This window comes from Chelonoidis abingdonii, chromosome 15, assembly GCF_003597395.2.
Source record: "Chelonoidis abingdonii isolate Lonesome George chromosome 15, CheloAbing_2.0, whole genome shotgun sequence".
Taxonomy (NCBI): Eukaryota; Metazoa; Chordata; order Testudines; family Testudinidae; genus Chelonoidis; species Chelonoidis abingdonii.
Window position 1 is genome coordinate 46672691 of NC_133783.1, and position 22820 is coordinate 46695510.

Consider the following 22820-nt stretch of genomic DNA (forward strand, 5'->3'; position numbering starts at 1 on the left):
CATCACTTTCCTTACAATATTCAAAAGCATGGTCAGGTGTTAGAGCCTGAACCCCACATAACTTCCAGAGTCGTACCTTGGTCTCATCTCTATTGATCTTTATTCCTGCAGTGTGCCGTGTATGCATACTAGTACTCTACCCTTACAGATGTCTACACTACAACTGGGAGGTGTGATTTCCAACGTGGGTAGACAGACTCACATTAGCTTTGCTTGAACTAGCATGCTAAAAATAGCAGAGCAGAAACTGCGGCAAAGGCCAGACACCTGAGTCACTTATGACCTAAACAGAATCTGAAATCAAGTTTTCATATAAACTTGGATCAACACACTGGTCGCAAAATTTAGCTATGAGTAAGGAACAAAAAGCAATATTTTACAAATATTTAACACTGAATTTTTCATGACATCTAGGCATAAATGGTTCTATTTTAAGAGTTTGAACAGCAAGTTACCCATTTCTTTCATCATTATTTCTTCTTCTGTAAGTGTGTCAAGGGGAGCACACACTACCCCCTCATTGGATGGGTTTGCCATAGCTTCTGATTTGGATGATTTAAAGACACTAGGAGTCTTCCAAGAAGCCAAGTAGATTGGCATGTTTCTTCTTAGCTGTTGACAAATAATAAAGAAAGTTATAAAAACTAATTTTGATGCACAGAAAACATTGTTCAAGTATTTTTAAACAGGAATATACATTTGCACCCACTGTTTTTATTTTCTCTTCAATAACTGAAAAGGAAATACAATTACATACAATTCATTATTTTCAATGCTACTAATTTCAAGTTTATGAGCAGCTGGAGCAAAGAGGCTTGATCAATTTAATTTCCTTTCAATCTGTGTCTAACAAGCCTAAAAAATACTTTCTTCCCCTGTCAGTTTTCTATACCTCAGTAAATATATTGTTATTTTGACAATGATTCAAAAATATTAATGTTTTTAAAACGAGAATAGTTTTGAGAATTGCAGCTACCAGATAGAATCTGTTTTCAGTACTGCTAATATTAGAAGCTTCCTGGAATGTTCACATTAATAGCTGTACATTTTTATAGATTTTATCTCCATTCAAAACATAATTGTATTAAATTCTAATAAGTTTCTTTACATTAATAGTCCTATTCACTATTTTCAGTGTGTCTTCGCCTTGAGACCAATCAACTAGTAATGCTAGCAACTACATGGACTGTTGTACAAATACTCTATTTTTATTAAAGCTTGAATGTATTTTTATTTTTGTTCTTGTTTCTAAGTGTTCTGCAGTCCCAGCATCCAAATCATTCAGCTACGATGCATATTATATTATTAAACATGTGGCTAAAATAATTTTAGAACTTATGGCACAACTGTGATATCATAGAGAAACTTGTCAAAATAAACTGTAAACATTTATAACTTTAAGAGTATGCATTTCAGAGAAGATGCAATGATATAAAAACATGTTTCTATTTAATTATTTTAAATCCCAGAGTTGGTGTAATGAAAATGACAATCAGCAGCAGACTGCCAACTGGTAATAAGCCTTAACTGACTGATTATTTTTAAACGTCAAAAAGCGATACAGCACAAAGAGCTGAAATTAGGAAATTCACAGTTAAGGTTCTGCAAACATTCTTATCTTTCAGAGTGGTAGCCATGTTAGTCTGTATCAGCAAAAACACCAAGGAGTCCTTGTGGCACCTTAGACACTAAGGGCTGGTCTACACTACGGGGGAAAATCGATCTCAAATACGCAACTTCAGCTACGTGAATAACATAGCTGAAGTCGAAGTATCTAAGATCGAATTACTCACAGTCCTCACGGCGAGGGATCGATGTCCGCGGCTTCCCATGTCGACTCCACAACTCCGTTTGGGTTGGTGGAGTTCCGGAATCGATATAAGCGAGTTCGGGGATCAATATATCGCGTCTAGATGAGATGAGATATATCGATCCCTGAGCAATCGATTGCTACGGCGGGTAGTGAAGACGTAGCCTAATAAATGTATTTGGGTATAAGCTTTTGTGGGCTAAAACACACTTCACCAGATGTATGGAGTGGAAAATACAGTAGGCAGGTATAAATACACAGTACATGAAAAGATGGGAGGCGCCTTACCAAGCGGGGGTCAGTGCTAACAAGCCAATTCAATTAAGGTGGAAGTGGGCTATTCTCAACAGTAGAATACCAAGGGAGGAAAAATCACTTTTGTAATGGTAATGAGGCCAATATAATCAGGGTGGCCCATTTCAAACAACTGACAAGAAGGTGTGAGTATCAGTAGGGGGCAGTGGTGATCTAGCTGCTGGAGGGTAGGGGAAGTACACTGAGTTCTTTTTTATACAATGGAGTAGTGCATTTGAAATAATGTCTGTGGAATGTAAGTGGCAAAATTTGACATTAACAGCCAGCTAAATGTTAACAGATAGCTGAAGCAAAGAATGGGTTGCGCATACAGCTTCTATCATGGCTCGGAGGTAGTTTGTAGGTTTACATTTATAGTATGGTAGTCTAAGGATTACAGTCCATATAGAAAGTGTGCATAAGATATGGTATTTTGACAACATCATAGATGGATGCAAATAAATTGTTGGTGGGTAAGCAGAGGACAGGAGATAATTACAGCATAAATTAGTTAAGGCTATTTGGAGAAATATGAATTCTTTAGCATTCAAAGATTTTTTTTAAAAAATAACCGCAACATTCTAATAATGTTTCTTTTGGAAACAACAGCTTTTAGTTTCAAATGTTGATGGAGTTATTAAACTCTGAAGAATGTTTGAGAATGCCCATAACATATAAATATGTTTTTACTTATTAACGTTCCTGTGGAACACTAGATTAACGATAGCATGCTATGTGTGTTCCAGGCTCGCTTTATCAGCAGGATTGAAAGTTAAACTCTTTAATCATTACTGAACCTAGAGTGACCAGGTGTCCAGTTTTTGACCAGAACACCGGGTTGAAAAGGGACCCACCCTGGAGGCTCTGGTTAGCACCGCCAACTGGCCATTAAAAGTCCAGTTGGCAGTGCTACAGAGCCAAGGCAGGCTAGTCCTTAAATGTCCTAGGGCACTGCACTGCACCCCGGAAGCGGCCAGTCGGTCCGTTCTTACGTGGTGGGGCCATGGGGCTCCGCGCACTGCCCCCACCCCAAACACCGACTCTGGCTGGGTCCCAGCAAATGGAAGTGGAAGCAGGTGGTGCCTGCCGGCGAGAGCAGCACACATCACAGAGCCTGCTGCCTCAGCCTAGGAGCTGGACCTGCTAGCCGCTTCCGGGGCACAACACAGTGCCCCAGGGTTACGCAGGGCTTTGGAGCGGAGCCTGGAGCAGTGGAGCTGCAGGATTTTGCCTGGAGCTGGAGCACAGCTCCAAAGTCTTACCAGGACAGGCAGGCAACCTGCCTTAGCCCCGCTGATCAGGAGTCACCTGAGATAAACCCAACCCCCTTCCCCAGTCCTGAACCCCCCTCTTTCACACCAAACCCATCATCCCCAACCCCAGTCCAGAGCCCACACCCCTCCTGCACCCCAGAGCCCCCTCCCACACCTTGAACCCCTCATCCCAGCCCCATCAGAGCCCTCACCCCCCTCCTGCACCCCAAACCCCTCATCCCTGGCCCCAGCCCAGAGCCATCACCCCTCCCACAGCCCAACACCCGAAAGTTGACAACCCTACTCCGGGCGCGGACAAGCTCGGGGCAGAGGGACGTGGCCCCCGCACCCCGAAGCGCCTCCTTAGTGAAGGGGGTTCCCAGCCCCCGAGAGCGGGGCAGAGGCAGCCCCAACCCCTTCAGGTTCACGACTCACCATCGCGCAGCTCCGCCACAGCGTCGCTGCCGCCATGTTCGCTGCTGCTGCTGCTGCTGCTGCTGCTGCGGCGGCTGCCGACTCCCCTTCTCCCGCGGCGAACCCTGCAGACCCCTCCGCGGCTCGAGCTCGCGGCAGCCACGGCCAAAGCGCGCGGACTGCGCCTGCGCGGAGGTTGGCGGCCCGGGGAGCGCGCTAGTCTCGCGAGGTGGGAGGAAAGCGGCGGGCGGGGCTACTACTACGGGAGACACTCACAACAAACATGGCGGCTGCGGTGGGTGTTGGGAGCGGTGGGGTAACGGGGAGGTGAGTGATGCTCCCGCCCCGTAGCTCAGGAGCCGGGCTATGGGGGTGGGTGAGAGCCGCCCAGTGCCCTCATCCCCCAGGGGCCGCCGTCGCCTGTGACTAGTCCCTTGTCTTGTCCACCCAGGCCCGAGGCCCTGTCGTCGGGGAGCAGGAGGCTGCAGTGGGGCTGGGGCCGAGGGCGGAAGCAGTGACACCTCCCCGCCCTGCAGAGGTGGACCCTGGGGGGCAGTGGGTCTTCTCTTCTCCCTCCAGGTGAGTGGGGGACTTCCCTTGCCCTCTGTCTGCCTCCCAGGCGAGTGGGGGGATGTCTGCCTGGCCCCAGGCGGATGAGGGTGCCACTCGCTCCCAGACTTAAGGAGGGATGCCCATGAGGGTTTCTCCCTTCTCTAGAAGTGGGGTGGCCGTTTCTTTCTCTTGCACCGCTCCACACGGGAGACAGATGGCAAGGGCGGATGGCCGACAGATGCACCTGGCGCAGTTCCAAACGTGGTGGTCTAATTTTTAACAAGACTTAAACAGACACAAACCAGGGGTATTGCCTATGGGAAGGGTGTGAGAGAACAGTCTTGGGAAAGTGCTTTCTCTGGCATGGAGTTCATAGCACACTCTTGGGAATGGATATACATCTGCTATAAATCCTCTTTTCTTTAAATCGGGGTAGTTTGCTTAACAGAATTCTGCAGTGGTAGTGTTGTTTTCCTCCCATGTTTGGCTCCTACCAGGCAATTGGTGTCGGAAGCAGTGCTCTGAATGGGGGGTGGAGAGTCTGGTTCTTGGCCTTTGTATGAAGACTCATTTGTGTCATAGACTTTGAAGAGTGCCAGATGGGAGCTCTTTCAAAAGTTGTTAGTAACTTTTTATGATGAATTAACTCGCTGGTCATGAAACTGTTTAAAACCTTGAGCATTATGGAGTTAATTTAAACATGATGGTCAGACCACTAAATAATGTCTTCTGTCTTTCCCCAGTTCCACTTTTCAGTATTCATTCATCTGTGAGAGTTTATCAGACTGAAATATTACTGTGTAAATTACCACATGAATCAATTTTCCCCTTGAAGTAAAGAGTATCATTACAGACTCTTTGGTGAAAATATAGTTATTGATTCCTGTTGAGCCATCCCAAAACTCAATTTTCTAATATTCATTGGTAAATGGTTTAGTCTAGTGGTACGCAAGCTTTTCCAGTCACAGCCTCACCTTACCATTCACAGAATTTGTCATCTCCCTCCTCCAATACTTGTAATCTGAAACTATTTTTCATGCCAGAAGGTGGAGGGGAAAAACAGAGATGACTGTTCATTCATTTTGTTTAGTGTTATAGCATCTGACTCACATGAGAGGTCCCAGGTGCTCAATTGTTATTTTATATGTTGCTGGTTTATGTCTTAATATCAATTATTAATCATTAAATGAGTTTTAAAATTAGAGAATCAAAATTAATTTTAAAGGCATCGTAGGCCTACTGTAGTTCTGAAACCTAAATTGTTGAAAATAAGCCAGCCTGTGCTTTTGTTTTTTTTTAAAAAGGGTGAAAGGCTGAAGTTTCTTCACACACACACACCCATCTCTTCCCCTCACCCTTCTGAACCTCTGGCACCCCCAGTTTGTGCACCTTTGATTTAATCCCTGTATTTGACATGCTTTAAAGTTATAACTTGGTGAGATGGCCTCTGGAATCTAAAACCTCCCGCTCCCACCCTCCTTTTTTTTTAAATGCATGAGCTGGTATCTTTGTCTTACTGCAGGAGCCATCACCAAATGGAACACACGTTAACTTAAACCTAGAGGAAGCTGATGACATCTGAAAGAGGGTAGGCAAAACTGATGTGTAAAGGTGTGCTCAGAGTTAACTTACTGTGATTAGAAGAGAGAATAGTGGACCATATTCAGCGCTGCCATAAAAGGGCACCACTCCTTGGAAGCCAATAGAATGGCACTGTTACATTAATTTAGATGGAATAAATGATCTAAAGGTGGTGACATAACCTGGTCATTGTCTAATATTAAACAGTTGTGCAAGGCCTGGAGCTTGGTAGATCTCAGCCTGCTTAGCACCATGGCAAGCACATCATTAAAGATCTTTTTAACCTTTTAATAAAAGATACAGAAAAGAATGAAAAATAATTAACCTTTGAAATGCAAAGTATTAAATAAGGCTTTCATTGTAATAGTATTTTTTTGTTCCCTTTCCCTTGAGGAGAGTGTTTTTAAAATCTAGTGTCTTAGATAGTATCAAAAGATGGTAATAACTGTCCTTTTGGGGAAAAGAGAAGTAGTTAGTTGAGATGGGCTGGGTGGCGATGTCATCTGGGCTCCTCTCTCTGGCCCGTTCTGGTCAGGACACCTCTCAGGATCAGGATGATGAAGGCTGAGGGTCCCAGGAAACGGGTTTGGCAACCATGATATTGACACTTGCTCCAGTTGCTTCTATCTCTTCTCTCCATATGTCCTTTTTGTTTTCATACTTTCCCCACAAAACCTCTCCCTTAAGGACCCAAAAAGGGAATAGCCCATCCCCTCACTATTTTGTCCATCAATAGGGCCTAATATTCGACATACCAATCTTGGCTTATTAACGTCTGGCTCCACAGCTCCCGTTTTTAGCAAGTGTAATTTTAACAGTCCTTGAGTCATATCAACTTGGCCTTTTTATTTAGACTAATTCAGTTATTCTGTCTTCCATTTGGACTTTTATCCATCAACCGTTGTTGCTACAGATTACTGTAACATTTTATTAATTTATACATACTTGTTACCATTGAGCTCACATTTTGGGTAAATTTGGGTAAATTTGTAGGCCCAGTTGTCACAACAGCACCTACTTACTCCAGGGCTGAATTTCAGCTGCTGTATCAGATTCCAAAAATAGCAAATAAAGCCTATTTAAGAAACCTCAACTGGTTAACCCCATTCCAAGAATTATTTAGACACAATTGATAGCAATAATCAATGATGATAAACAAGGAAATAAATAACCCATTGGGAATGTTGGCTTGTGTGAGCAAGGGAGAAAGGAAAATGGAGAAATCATGTTTAATGAATGAAAAAAGAAAGGAAACCCCTTTGACTTATTTGCAAACCAGGGGAACCTGGGGATGTTCGTTGACTATCAATTTGGTTTTGTTGTGGTTTTACCTTCAGGTGGTTTGAGAGTGACAGTTAATAATAATAATAATAATAATTTGGAGATATACCAATCTCCTAGACCTGGAAGGGACCTTGAAAGGTCATCGAGTCCACCCCCCTGCCTTCACTAGCAGGACCAATTTTTACCCCAGATCCCTAAGTGGCCCCCTCAAGGATTGAACTCACAACCCTGGGTTTATCAGGCCAATGAAAGTATAATTGTTACACAGTTTGGAGTACTAGGAATGTCTTGATTTTGTTTCTCACTGTAGACTTGTGGGACTTTACATATTTTATTAAAATTATCTCTATATGTATGGGGGATATACTACCAGAGTGGTTTTCTGCCTATGTATTTCAGCAGTCGGGGGTGGACCCTTCTACTGAGTCCTGAACTGGGGGGTTTTGTTCAAACACTTCTGTTCTCTAGGAAGCACTTCCAGAACGGATTTTCAATTTGTATTTTAATAGAAATTTTCTTAGTACAGTTGCCCTCAAGGACCACAGTTTGCATATCACTCTATTGGTATAGGAGACACTCCGTATTCTAGGAGCTTAGCGTGTTGAGACTGAAAAGTTTCCAGCTGTTACTAGATGAGTAGCAAGTGACTTAACTGGTGTATCAAACTGGGATCAACAGTACAGTACCATGTTGCACTAATACTGTATTATTTAATACAAAGCATTATTGTGAAAGAAAGGTTCATATAAACATCTCTCTAAAGATAGTCTGCAGAAAACCAGTATTCCCATAATTAGTGGTATGTGCTGAATTAGGCCTCTTAGGTGACTTTAACAAGTTATTTAACCTGGTGTTAGTGAAGCACATTGAAAATGCAAAGCACTATGTAAGTGACTAAGGCCAGGTCTACACTACGAGATTAAATCAATTTTAGATACGCAATTTCAGCTACGAGAATAGCGTAGCTGAAATCGAATATCTAAAATCGATTTACTCACCCGTCTTCACCGCGCGGGATCGATCCGTGCGGCTCGCCGTGTCGAATCCGGAAGTCCGGTCGTCTAGCTGGAGTTCCGGAATCGATCTAAGCACGCTCTGGGATCGAGATATCACGTCCAGACCAGACGTGATATTTCGATCCCCGAGCAATCGATTTTAACGCGCCGTTCTGGCACGTAGTCTAGACGTGGTCTAGTAGTGATCTGGAGTTTGGTACTGGACACTTGCAGATCATCTAATGAAACTCTGGTCATTCTGTAAAATGAAAGGATTTGCCAATTGAAAATGTAGATGTTAATGATTTCTGTGATAATTTGCAGCAATTGAAATGTCTGATTGACACTGTCCCCTTTTCAGACTGAATCTTATCTTCCATCTTAAACTCATTGCAAGTCAAAGTTCTAGGAAAGTCTGGTCATCTACAGTGGTGATATTGGAAAAGAGTGACAAATGGTGATTTTTTTTATTATTGAAAGATAATGCAGTCTAACAAAACCCCATGTCTTATATAAAATATTAAACTCAAATTCTGTGGCTGGGAGCACAGAATTATGCAGCACTGCCCCTGCAAGACTTCTTCCCATAACTACTAATCAACACTATTACAGAGTGTGTTTTCCAGTTGCCTGTCCTACAGAAAAGTGGTTCCCCAGTTCTGTGGATCACTACAAGTTGTCTGCAGAATGAAATATTTGAGAGCTCCATACAGCTTGATGGATGAGGAGTGGCTGGGGTCCATGAAAGGATCTCCTCCTGGAAATGTAGTTCATGTAATGAAATAATTGAACTAGTGCTATGAATTTTATTTGTTGCAGGGGAGCCTCTCTTCTGAAGGTTAAGCAAGAAGCCAAAAAAGATTTGATTAAGAAATCAGAAAACATAAGTTTGACAGACTAATTTTTTTATTTATCTTTTGTTCCAGGGAAAGTGGGGTAGCTGTGCTCCCTTGCTTTCTGTCTGACCTACTGGGCGTACAGGTTGGAGTATGTTTGCTACTTAGCAGGAAACTGAAATTCAGGTACAATTCATGTAGACCTTTAAAAAACAAAAACACAGGGAAAAACTAAAGAACTTAGCTAAAAATAGCTGGAGAAATCTGCTGTGTTCTTGTGTCTGGCTGCAGCTCTGATTTTCCTGTCGTGATATGCATCATTCAGCTCTGTTTCCTACTGGAATAATCAATAAAATGGTAGCCTCATTGCCGAGCTGCTCACTTCATGACAGCGAAGATTTTTCCAGTCTTTTCAAGTATTTTTAAATATAGACTTTTAATTTTTAAATATACGTTAAATGAACTTTAGTCATCTAACGCAGTAAAATAATCAGTTCTCTTTAGTCTCACAAAACCACTAATGTAGGTAGGTTTTTTATGTCCAATTTACAGATGAGTAGATTGGTAGAGTCACTTACTTCAATTCATATTTTTGGTAAGAAGCATGAGCTTTACAATTGGACGTGAACTGGGGTTCTTTACCAAAAAAAAAAAAAAGTAAAATGTATCCCAGTTATTTGAAACTTTGAGAAAGTGATGGTACTGTAATCATCAGTACCACTTTGAAATCTCAGTGATTTTAAGATTAAATGTTGTTTTGTAATTAACTCTTTTTAAAGAGTGAGTTCCTGCTATAATTTATACAATTTTATAACACTAACAGAAAATATGCATCAAAAATGCATTGCATTGAACACCGAATTTGACGCTTGAAAACTTGGAATTTCTCATCCTGTAAATCTGTTCTCCTCAGTTGCTGATTTGAAACTTGAATAAATGAAAATATAACTTTCCTTACCAGATGGGAATTAACATTCTTGACAATCTTGAATGTACTGTGATGCATAGGTATGGTTCATTATTTCATGAACCATAACTGTGCCTGTGCCTAACTTTAAGTTTGTGAGCCATATTATTTCTGAACATAAAATTCTAAGTTACAGAACAATTACAGTATAAAATTGTCTGTTCTTTACAATAAACTTCCTTCCATGCTAAGATTTCAAATCTCAGCATTTAAGAAATAAATCTGGAATTTCAGAAAATGTTCTCGTTGAATCTAAACCTTTCTACAGATTATTTAATAAATATTTCAGAACTGAATGGTAAGGTTAGATTGAATTTTATTCTCATGTCCGCATAGTCAACTAAACTTTGACTTTTATTAATCCTTCAATTAAATTTTAAGAAGTATTTATAATACTGTTGCTGAGAACCATCTTCCCAACTGTGACTATCTGAAATCTTTAAATAGCATTGAGCTGCTGTAAAGATTTCAACAATATTCTTATGATTGTCTGTTCATATGTATTTTACTTTTGACCATATGCATTTTATTTAACAAGACTATAGAGGTGTAATCCTTGATTTACAGTGGTTTCTGTAAATGTGAATTCTCTTGTTTCAGATTCAGTGAAATGTGCTCTGACTCTGATTTTTTTTCTAGGCACACATTTTTGTAAACTCAAAGTGTGAATATGGGTGAAAAGAAACCAGAGCCTCTGGACTTCGTAAAAGATTTTCAAGAATATCTTACTCAACAGACACACCATGTAAATATGATATCTGGATCTGTTAGTGGGGACAATGAAGCAGATGCCCTTCAGGGAGGTAGGCTCTCTTCAGCGCTGTCAATTCTAGTTTTTTGGGGGGATGACTGTGCTGATGTTTGCATTTGAACATGCTTATTATGAAGGCTACTATACTAGTCGGTAAGCTGTAGAACCTTTTGGGGGAAAGTCTTCTAAAAAACATCTTTTTCATCAAAACTTATTTCTCATTAGTTTATTTGTGTGTGGGGGCTAGGGGATTAAGGAGCTAACAAGTTTGGACTAGTGTCACTGTAACAAAGCAACAACCTAGTGATTCTCAGTCAGAATCTCTACTGCATTTACTGTTTATAGCTGGGGCAGATGGTGATCAGAATGGACTAGATCATCCTTCTGTTGAAGTTTCACTGGATGAAAACTCAGGAATGTTAGTGGATGGGTTTGAAAGGACATTTGATGGAAAGCTGAAGTGTCGATATTGCAACTATGCCAGCAAAGGAACAGCACGGCTTATAGAGCATATCAGAATTCACACAGGTATGAAGGATTCTACAGGTACTTTGCTGTGGGGCAGTGTTTCAGTGCCTTTGTATTCTATGCTCAGTGTATATGGAACTAACTCACTCATAGGCTTTGCAGATGTGTGCATGTATCTTAAAGCAGTGTCATAGCGATGACTGCTTACAATTGAGGAAAGTTAAGTCTGTGGGGTTTTTTAAAGATTTTTTTTTTAAGTTTTTTAAAAGGTGAGGTATTGTATTTTCATAATACTTGTTTAGGCCCTGATCTTATAACACTTATGTATATGCTTAGCTTTACTATCATGAGTTGTTGCATTGATTTCAATGGAACTAGGCCTGGTGGTAAAGTTTTAGCACATGCGTAAATGTTAGCAGGATTTTGAATCTTAGAGAATAGCTCTTTCTATTGTGAGGGTCTCAATCACAAACATTATAAACCAAGAAACTGAGTAAATATTATTATGCTTACACTAGCACCTGATATTGTATTTTATTACTAGAAGATAATGTTGAAATATCTGCCTGCAGGCCAATTACACGAGAAAAGCACGGTGGCTAAAATTATAATGAAGGCATTTTTGAACACTAAAGATCAATTAGTAAACTGAAAAAATCCATTCTCCAAAAAGTACAAGTTATAACAGAGCCCCACCGTGCTTTCATTTCATAGTGGAACCTCCCCTAACTCTTATTTTAAAGCTGTTAAATTACCTTTCAGGGGTGGCGTTCCAGTACTCAGTGTCCTATCCTGTCTTTATATGATTGTTTGCTTAATCTTGGTATAAATTATATGCTTATTACAGAGATACTAGGTCCCAGTTGGTGGACACGTGCCAACCTCTGAAAGGATAGTACACAAGTACCTTGCATCAAGGGCTGCCACTGCTTTTTGTTTTGCTTCTCTTCTGAAGCTGGTGGTATAGGCAAGTCTGGCTAGAAGAAAGAATCACAACTGAGTGTCTCAAGCTATGATACTAAGCAATAAGGTGCCTGTCATTGGAAAGTTTCCTAGTTTTTCTGTATCAGGATCTACCAGTCCTGCTTGAGCAAATACTGGTTTGAGCTCTGGCAGAAAACCAACTAAATAGCCCCTGAGAGAAACATGAACATAAAAATTCTGATCTGGGAGGGTTTGACAGCTCAGCAGCAGATGCATGCATCCTACAATCTTGTATCAATGCGAGATTAATGGTAGATGCCTGCAGACATGTAACTCCTTTTGGAAGTCAGTTCGGGAACCTGCTATGTGACAGTGGAAACTTCTTTAGAGAGAAGGTTAAGGCTGTTCTCCCCAGTGCCAAGGAGAGAGGTCACACCTGTTACACCGTGAAGTCTGTTATACCCTTTTGTAGAAGAATTAATGGAACCACATCTGCCTGGAAGCTGGTCTATAATTCTAGTTATGAAGTTAACGATATCAGTACCATCAGCAAGGCATTAAGCCTCTTTACCAGCATAAATCTGGAGTTTTAATTCCCAAAACACAAAGCACTAATGTTTTGGGCTTTTAAAACATTCTGGATCAAATGAAAGGTTTCCTCTAAACAATTCTGAAGAATCTCTCTATCTTAAAGGAAGATCATAGGTACCGACTGTACTGTTATGAATGTGTTTCCTGTAATCGTGTTTGAAAATTGTTGTTCAAACACTTTAAATGCATTAGTGAGGATAGAGCCTAAATGATATCTGGTATTCTACCACAGCTCAGGTGGCATCATTAAAAAGCCAAAACCTGTATTCAGGAGGCTGAAGATAGAACCTCCCCAGACAGTGTAACCAGTGTAGTTTCACTCTATGATGCTGGGAGCTGGATGTTAGGGGTGTCTCAAGAATTGCATCTCCATGACACAGCACTTAGTTCTACAGGGGCATAGTTTACTTTTTTTTTTTTTAATTAACCAGAGGGTCCTAAAAACTTGTCCTTATTTTCTTACATTTGAAAGCCATCTGGGTGTCTGCAAAAAGGCAGACTGATAACACTGCAAACCTCTGAAGCTTAGTTATTCATGAAACAAATAAAGCTATGGCAGGTAACTGAGCATGCTTTGCCGTGCTGTCTTGCCTATGTACCTCAAACCCATTTTGGACAAAGCACCTCTGGAAGTGTGAGAATATTATTCAGACTACATACCATTCATATCTTGGCACCATTCCAACAAGGGTCTCAGTGCCAATTATAGTAATAGTGGTGGCTTTTCTAATGGTCACACTTGCCTGCTGAAAACACTTATGACACCTTGCAACTTTCCATTAGCAATGAGTTGGACTGGATTTGCACTGTTGATTAAAAAGTGAAATGCTCTATTCAATTAGTAGCCCGCACAACCATTCACTCTCTCTTTCACATTCTGTTAGGCCGCTTTGTGCATATATTCATAAATTGTTACACTATAATTTTCTCTTTCAGGTGAAAAGCCACACAGATGCCATCTATGTCCATTTGCATCAGCTTATGAACGTCATCTGGAAGCGCACATGCGATCACATACTGGTGAAAAACCGTATAAATGCGAATTGTGTTCCTTCCGCTGCAGTGACAGAAGTAACCTGTCTCATCATCGTAGACGCAAGCATAAAATGGTACCTATAAAAGGTACTAGGTCTTCCCTAAGCAGCAAGAAAATGTGGGGGGTTTTGCAGAAGAAGACCAGCAATCTGGGATACAGCAGAAGATCATTAATTAATCTGAGTCCACCTTCCATGGTGGTTCAGAAACCAGACTACCTTAATGATTTCACCCATGAAATCCCAAATATTCAGACTGAAGCATATGAAAGCATGACAAAAACAACACAGACCGGTGGCCTGCCAAGAGATCCACAAGACCTTAAGATAGACAATCCATTAAATCAGCTATCAACATTAGCAGGACAGTTGTCTAGCTTGCCATCTGAAAACCAAAACCCAGCATCTCCTGATGTTGTACCATGCCAAGATGAAAAGCCTTTTATAATTCAGCAGCCTGCTGCACCAGCAGTAGTTTCATCTGTGTCAACAAATATTCCTCAAAGTTCATCTCCTACTAGCCCAGATCCTCGGCCCCCACACAGTCAAAGGAACTACAGTCCAGTGGCAGGTCCAAGCAGTGATCGCAGCGTCCATACTAGTACTCCTAGCATAAGTAACAGTCAGCCAAGTACTCCAGCTCCAACCCTTCCAGTTCAGGATCCTCAGCTTCTGCATCACTGCCAGCACTGTGACATGTATTTTGCAGACAATATCCTTTATACTATTCACATGGGATGTCATGGGTTTGAAAATCCATTTCAGTGCAACATATGTGGGTGCAAATGTAAAAATAAGTATGACTTTGCTTGCCATTTTGCAAGAGGTCAACATAACCAACATTGACAGAAAACATACTTTCATTTAGTTTTTTTTAACATATGTTTCATACTTGCTGAAGGAGACCTTGCTCATCCCCCAACAAGAAGTCCAATAAACAACTTGACAATGGAGGCAAAATTCTTTCCATGTTGTCATATAATATGCCAGGGATGTTTGAGTCATGGAGGTGGTAGTTTTTATGTTCCTGTTTAAAATAAAGTTATGAGGATTGGCGTGCAGTAACATCTTTTATGTTTCTTACATTTAAGTTATTTGCACTTAAGATCCAGAAAAACATTCTACAAATGCCAGTCCAGATTGTGTCCTTAAACATAGGTTGCAATTCATCAGACTAGATATTAAACAAGATAAGAGGTCTTGGTACCTAAAATATAGTAAAAGTTGTTAATACAGTGAAATGTGAGGTTCATATGAAAACCATATTTCTGCTTATAAACTAACTGCTTACCAAACTGGATAAAATCTTTGCTGTGAGTTAAAGAATAAACTTTCATCCATACAAACAATTTGAATTTAAAATTTGTCAGTTTCATCTGATCAAGATATCAAATTTTTAGTGAATTCTGAAGTCTTTTTATGCTAGGCCTTTAATCTTTTTCTTTAAAAAAAACTAGGCCATTTTTAAAGATATGAAAAAAAACTAGAAGGTACCTTTAAAAAAATGTGCGCGCGCACACACACACACACACACACACAAAATGAATGAGGCTTTGGTAAAAGATGTTAAATGAGAAATAGAAAATAGAAAGCTTTGCATGAGGACCGTTCATTTTAAAAACTGTCAAGACATTCCCACTTAAAGGTTATTAAATACATAAATTGAAAACTAGAGGCCATATTTTAATTATTTTTAAAAAGAAAATCAGTGTATTTTAACTGTCTTGCTAGGTTGCCTATATGTTTGAAAGTTACACATTCTAGTCTATATAAACTGCAGCTAATGTGGAATTCTCTTTGTTCCTGGTCTACCAGAGCCTGGGTTTTTTTAACCTTCTGGACCTGTTCGAAAGGTCATCTTTTTTTTTTCCTCCACTGTTTGTGGAGAAAGATAGACAGAGGAATATTGGTGGCTACAATGTGGAGCTGTGGTTAATACTGTGACTGGCAAATACTGTCTGAAGATGTGCATGCTGGCCATTGTATGGGTTAACTTTTTTATATTTTAAATCCTGATCATTGTAAAAGCACCTAGGCTAATGGATGGGCACTTTAATAAAAACCTGAATAAAACATCCTACCAATGTTCCATGAAAGCGCTAGGTATTACAACACCTGAATTTGTCATCTTTCAGAAAAGTGAATAACTTAACTTTCTCTGTATTTTGCAATTCACCTTGACTTTATTTCATTTTGTACTTGTTGCAAGATGAGGTTTTTTTTTTTTTTAAACTACACAAGCAAATATGGACATACAAGATAAGAGTGAATGTTTTGTGGGCAATAGGTACAAGATTTACTTCCTTAACATTTTGGGGGATTCATCTGAACGTCAGATATAGGGGTCTATCCAAAAACTTCTGTTGTCCTGGAGCAAGATCCAAAAATCTATTGAAGTCAACTGAAAGACTCGTGGTTACTTCAGTGGCCTTTGGATCAGGCTCTTGGAGAAAGAAGAGTTGTGGTATTGGGAGTTTCTTTCACTCACTCCATTATTTAATCAGAAATTTGGAACTTGAGTGCATGGCTCTACAAAGACTATTTTTCATAATTACCTACACAATTCATTGGCTATTGTATGTAACTTGTGGTGACTGATTGAGTGTAGTATTTATGATTGCAGAAGTTAGAGATAGAAAAAGTCTATTAGGCCATATAATTTACCCCCTGCCACTAGTTAATATCAGAGATGAAACTTCGTGGCTATGGGCTTGATCCAAATCCATTGACTTCAGTGGGCTTTTATATAAGGCCTTTAATAACTTTCTGCATAAATAAACTCAAGAATACTTGGAGAATGTATTTGTTTAGCTACTATACATTTTAATGTAATAAAAATTAACTAGTCTTGTTAGAATTCCTTTTTTTTAAACTTACACTTCACAAACAGAACAATTCTACACTCACACCATACTTGTGCATAAACTGAGACCTAGATGTCTGAAATCATACACTTGAATATTTTCATTTTGAGGATTGCACTACAGTTCATTCAGCATTTAATCTAGTTGATTGTTGCTCTTGTACAGGTTGTGTAAACTGAGTTTTGTACAAACAATGTGTAGAAGAAATACATTCTGAATAGGTCATTTTATTGGTCAGATATCTGCATACTTTATGGTTCAATCTCACATCAATTGAAGCATGAGTATTGTATTTAAACCAAAATGCAATTGGTACTGTTAAAGACTTATAGAAAAGCTAGTAGTTGTTTGACTAGCCACAAAGGAAAACATTTGATACTATGCTATACCAAATAACCTAAACTAGTTGTCTTTCTTGAGGCTTTCGGAACTTTGGGGAAGCCACTGAATCTATGTTTAGTTTTTAACCAGATATTCTCAGTTGGAATTGTAGTAGCATTTATCATACATTAGGCTGAATATTGGGTAGTAGAAGTTGCACATCCCAGCTGCCTGCAGATTGAAAATATACAAACAATTGGTGTGTGAGCCCACTCCCTTTGAAGTCAGTGACAAAACTATCACTCCAAATCCTACAGAATTTTTAGAGGTTTTTTTTATCCTTCCCTTCATTATTCTTGTTCTGATGCTTAGGCCTAGAGTTTGCAGTGGTAGTCCCTGTAACCATTCAGTACTTCAATCAACACGTATGTAGAAAACATGTCTTGGAATTCTAGCAAAATGGTTCCCAACCTGGTCCATGGGCCATAATGAGGGAGAGCCAGGACATCCATAGAAGTAGCTAGAAATACGAGGAAGTCTGCCTAGCCCAATTGCAAAGAGGGCCTTCATTGGAAGATGGCCCATATGACAATAAATAGTGGGGGATTGATAAAAAGTAGTACGAAGTTTTGAAAACGTGTGGACCCTGCATAGCATATTTTGATGTTATTGGATAATGGTAAATTGTTTATTCTTCAGCAGTGTACCCAAGGAAATTAAAAAGAAGAGAATTCAAGCTTTAACTCTTAAAAATGTGTAACAGTTATAGCCAGATACTGCTTATCTCATACAAGTAGCCCCACTGACTGCAATGGAAATACTCAGCAGGATTTGGCATTCAAGCCCTGCTCCTACAACTGGGTCTGTGGGGTAAACCCGATTAACTTCACTGGTGCTCCAGGCAGACACAATTTCAGGATTGGGACCTTAGGTTGCTTAAAAATAAAAAGCATATTACTGTGTTTTCTGTTGTGCCAAATAGTTATTTGATTACACTTCCTTCTAACTACTAAGTATGTTTGGAAGGTGCATTTTCAGTTTTATTATTAAAATTGTAGTTTTTCATAATTTTGTACTAAAATTGTATATATTGTAATATTTACTAGAATTTAAAATAAAGAGCACAATTAATATTGCAAAGCTGTTTATGGTTGTGATCCTGCAAACCTTTATTCTCACAAGTAGGCCTTGTTCTTACAAAGTCAATAGGAAATACTTGTCAGTAAGGATTTGTAGGATCAGGCCCTAGATTAGTAAAATTGTTTCATAATGAGTTCTAAATGTGCTAATCTGCACTAATTTTAAAAACAAATCCTTCTAACGTTTTATAAGGAGATGTTTAGCTTTTAATTTGTATTAACAAGGACAGTTCAGGATATGAGTTGAAACTTTTCCACAGCTTAAGTTCTATATTTGGAAACCATTAGCTTTGTATTACTTTGTGTTTATTGGTATAGAATATTTTATAGATCTGTTGGACAATTTTTAACAAGCACTATTTATCGTACTCTTAATACAGACGTCTGATTCTGAGGATTTTCTGTTCAGCAATCAGTCAAATATTGGATTGAATATGTTGGCAGGAGAGTAATGATCTCAGTTAATATTTAAAATAAACTGTGAAGCAACTAATGGAATAATTTGATTTTTGCAAATGCAGTGTTTGGCCTCAGATGACTTTTGCATAATATTTTATTTGTATTTTAACATACAGCTCTCCGTTCTGGAAAAGACATATTCTGACATTGTTTCATAGCAGAATTTGAGCTACGTTGGACATGCTTTTGTTATGGATTTTTTTTTCCTTGACAAAGGGAATGTCACTGGCAAGCTTCCCATCAGTTTAAGTTTCTGTGAAAATACATAGCCAACAGATGTTCTGTTGCAGAAAAAACAATTCCCTGCTGAGGCATTTTTCACCGAGGAATCTTAGCATATGTGCTTCTAGTTCCAGCTTTGTTAATAATGTGTATTTCAATGTAAAGAGCATATTTTGTATGCAAAAGATGAGACTTGAGTTAGTTGTAAAACAAGTTTTGTCATGTAGTGATGCTGTTTTTGGAAAACAAAGTTTTAATTCTGAAATAACTTGAATATATCTAGTGTAGTTCATGTTGTGGAGCTTTGTTTTGTAAGATATGAATAAAACACTTTCTAATGATTAATTTATTAATCCTTTTTGAAAACTGTAGGTCTTAACTGCTACTCATATGAGTAGTCTTTACTCATGCAAGCAATTCCCTCAACTTAAGTGAGGACTAGTTGCCAGAGTGTGCAGGATTAGGCCCTACAAAGCTCATTGAACTTAATAGAAAGACTCCACTGGGCCTTGGATCCCATCCAAACTGGAAGCTTTGTGTTTACTATAGCTACTATCAAATAAGTACTGAATTAATTAATTAATACCAAAGTCTACCCTAAGAAATTACATGAATACACCCAGCTAAACATTGTTTTAGGATTGGAAAGAGGAGATTTAATGAAGCTGAGTGATTCTTGCAACTCAAGTTGCAAGAGCGTGTAAGGCAGAGCGGGACTGTCATAGCCAATCTCCAGCTGCAGTATTCAGCAGAACTAATTCAATACCAGAAAAATGTTGGCAAACTAGTGAAAACTGAAGTAAAACACAAATGATTAAAGGATGGAAGAAGTGATAGACTGACATAACAAATGTAAAAGAACAGAGGTTTGGCGTAGCCATATTACTAAATGGAATGAAAGGAGAAACAGCTATATACAAGTATCTGACGAGGGCAAAGACGTACTTAGGCATAATAAGGAACAGTACTGGGTGAACACACATGATGCAGCCCCAGCAAAGGAAGTGGAGGAGTACTTGTTACTTAGACCATTTAAAAAAAACTGCGTAAAACAGAAAAATGTCCTGTATCGTCAGGGTTAAGGTAATTCTTTCCATTCGTGTCCATCGCTAATGTTAATGAGCTACTCATTCATTTCTTGAACAAAAACTATTATAGCATGATGAGTGAATTAGACCAGGATTGGCAACAGGAAAGGAGGGAAGAATCCCCTCTCATTGTTAAGAATGAACGGTGCTTGCTGACTCCTGTAATAAGTTCCAGAGGGAGCAGTGTTCAATCTAAGTCAGAATTCCTGAGGTGGTCTGGGCGTAAAGAACAAAAAGAGGAAGCTTCCAGGTGGGGCACAATTCTGTTTCCTAACCACCCACTGTAAAAGTACATTGCCCTTGTGACATGCATGGTAAACGACTTTTCAAGGAGTTAACGCACTCGGAACTCGTTTCTATTATTCTTTAACTCAAAAGATCACCTGCTTCAGTATGTGGCAAGTGGGTGGGGAAAAATGAGTTTGATAAGATAGGCCAATGTTTGGATGACTTGCCTATGGTAAGATGATGCTAGTCAATTTAAGGGTCCAAATATTAGAGTCCTGACCAGTTCACTTACATTTTTAATTATAAAGTCTTATTAAAACAAAATAAATGCAATGTTAATGCAAATATAAACAAGTCAGGAAATGCAAAAAAGTTAATGCCACTGAGAAGCTTAATTTGGGCCAGGTCTACACTATAAACTTACATTGATATAACTACATCACTCAGGGGTGTGAAAAATCCATACCCCTGAGAGATGCAGTTATACTGATCTAACCCTCGGTGTAGACAGCACTATGTGGGCTCCCACTGGCCAAGGAGAAGCTTTACTAAAGCGCTGCAGTGGTGCAGGTTTTTAAGTGTAGACCTGCCCTCAGAGATAGAAGGTCTCAACAGACTTGCTGCTTTTATGCCTCATTCCAACAATTTGTAACCTACTAACCCTTCTTTGTCCTCTGATACAGAAGCATTAATTTTAAGTGGTTTCTTGCAACATGTGTTAACCCCTTTATGCTTAATCTGTCCCACTTTGTATTTAGTTGTGACACTCTGGTTACTTTTTCCAAATCTGAAGAAGAGATCTGATCTACTAACAGAAGTTGGTCCAATAAAAGATATTACCTCAGCCACCTCGTCTCTCATATCCTGGGCCCAATACAACACTGCAAACGATCAACTCTCACAACACAGCATATTCAGGTTAATGTTTAACAGTCTGACTAGTAAGCAAAAATGTTACTAAACACTGCCGTAACATTTGCATTACGTGGCTTCCTTAAAATTGTATGTTGTAGTTTAATTTGTTTTGCATTTTGCTTTTTAGTTATGGAATTTAGTTTTTGATAGATTTGGGCACTTGTTTGCCCAAATCTAGTTTCTATGCAATCACTCGCTAGTTAAACATTTATTTGGCAGTAACTGTGGCTCTATAGAGTTGCATAACTTTAAAAGGAAATTTATGGTGTCTTCACTAAACTGTTGCTGCAGCTATATGGCTGTAGTGCTTCAGTGTAGACATTACCTATGCTGACAGGAAGGGTTTTCCCATTGGCATAGGTCATCCACCTCCCCAAGAGATGGTAGCTAGTTTGGTGGAAGAAGTCTTCCATTGACCTAGCACTGTCTTCACCAGGGGTTAGGTTGGCATAGCTATGTCTTGTGGGCTGTGTGTGTGAATTTTTCACACCCCTGGTAGATGTAGCTATGGCAATGTAAGTTCCCAGCGCTTAGTAACTCTGTGCATATTATCTGCCGAAATCCCCTTTTTAATGGCTCATAAGTAGGGCTATAATTTTGACATGGACATTTTGACAGCCATTTTCCCTGCTGTGACATCTTTGTCAGGGAAAGTGGAGGAGGGGGGTATAGAATCATAGGACTGGAATTGACCTTGAGAGGTCATCTAGTCCAGTTCCCTGCACTCATCTCAGGACTAAATATTATCTAGACCACCCCTGACAGGTGTTTGTCCAGCCTACTCTTAAAAATCTTCAATGATGGAGATTCCACAACCTCCCTAGGCAATTTATTCCAATGCTCAACCACTCTGACAGTTAGGAAGTTTTTCCTGATGTCCAACCTAAACCTCCTTTGCTGTAATTTAAGCCCATTGCTTCTTGTTCTATCCTCAGAGGTTAAGAAGAATAATTTTTCTCCCTCCTCCTTTTAACAATCTTTTATGTACTTGAAAACTTGTGTCCTTTGTCTTCTCTTCTCCAGACTAAACAAACCCATTTTTTTTTTCAATCTTCCCTCATAGGTCATGTTTTCTACACCTTTAATCATCTAAGTTGCTGTTCTCTTTCACCAATTTGTCCACATCTTTTTTGAAATGTGGTGCCCAGAACCGGACACAATACTCCAGCTGAGGTCTAATCAGCGTGGAGCAGAGCAGAATTACTTCTCGTGTCTTGCTTATAACATTCCTGCTAATACGTCCCAGAATGATGGTAGCTTTTTTTGCAACAGTGTTACACTGTTGACTCATATTTATCTTGCAGTCCTCTGTGACCCCCCAGATCCCTTTCCGTAGTACTCCTTCCTAAGCAGTGATTTCCCATTTTGTGTGTGTGCAACTGATTGTTCCTTTCTAAATGGAGTACTTTGCATTTGTTCTTATTGAATTTCATTCTGTTTACTTCTTACCATTTCTCCAGTTTGTCCAGATCATTTTGAATTATAATCCTATCTCCAAAATACTTGCAACCCCTTCCAGCTTGGTATTGTCTGCAAACTTTATAAGTGTAATCTCTATGCCATTATCTACGTCATTGATGAAGATATTGAACAGAACCGGACCCCACTCATTGTGCCCTTCCAGCATGACTGTGAAACACGGATAATCATAGGGGTGTGCTGTGTTTGAGAACGAGCTCACCTGGCAGTACTGTCTCTTGTCCCCTGAGGTTGGACCTGGCTCCCTGCTCTGGGCATTATGACCCAGCACATGGGGTCACAGCACCACTCAGGTTAGCCTGTATGCTCCCCTTGTGGTGGAAATGGAGGGGGCTGAGGAGCAATTTGGAT

General features: G+C 39.7%; 2 protein-coding genes across 4 annotated transcripts in view; one reads left to right on the plus strand and one right to left on the minus strand.

Moving 5' to 3' along the window:
* ACADSB (acyl-CoA dehydrogenase short/branched chain) overlaps nt 1–3954 on the minus strand; it is a 34543-nt gene extending 30589 nt beyond the window's left edge. Inside the window, exons 1-2 of the mRNA XM_032796494.2 lie at nt 3793–3954; nt 456–612 (exon numbers count right to left, since the gene is read on the minus strand). Of these exons, the coding sequence (XP_032652385.1) occupies nt 456–612; nt 3793–3828 (193 nt within the window). The 5' untranslated portion in view covers nt 3829–3954. The remainder of the gene's footprint in view (nt 1–455; nt 613–3792) is intronic.
* A 72-nt stretch (nt 3955–4026) lies between these two features.
* On the plus strand, nt 4027–19100 carry IKZF5 (IKAROS family zinc finger 5). 3 transcript variants are annotated; one of them, XM_032796501.2, is made up of 6 exons: nt 4035–4350; nt 5846–5911; nt 9110–9205; nt 10626–10789; nt 11083–11265; nt 13657–19100. In XM_032796501.2, exons 4-6 carry the CDS (start codon nt 10657–10659, stop codon nt 14598–14600), a joined length of 1260 nt encoding a protein of 419 aa, XP_032652392.1. In that variant the 5' UTR covers nt 4035–4350; nt 5846–5911; nt 9110–9205; nt 10626–10656; the 3' UTR covers nt 14601–19100. The 3 variants fall into 3 exon arrangements, with proteins under 3 accessions (XP_074928590.1, XP_074928591.1, XP_032652392.1); XM_075072489.1 differs by lacking the exon at nt 5846–5911 and having other exon boundaries at nt 4027–4350; XM_075072490.1 differs by lacking the exon at nt 5846–5911 and having other exon boundaries at nt 4033–4098.
* The last annotated feature ends 3720 nt before the right edge of the window (nt 19101–22820 follow it).

Coding starts and splice junctions, on each gene's coding strand:
- IKZF5 (XM_075072489.1), top strand. CDS start 10,657: ATGGGTGAAAAGAAACCAGAGCCTCTGGACTTCGTAAAAGATTTTCAA. Junction 10,790..11,082: donor AGCAGATGCCCTTCAGGGAG/GTAGGCTCTCTT, acceptor TACTGTTTATAG/CTGGGGCAGATGGTGATCAG. Junction 11,266..13,656: donor GCATATCAGAATTCACACAG/GTATGAAGGATT, acceptor TTTCTCTTTCAG/GTGAAAAGCCACACAGATGC.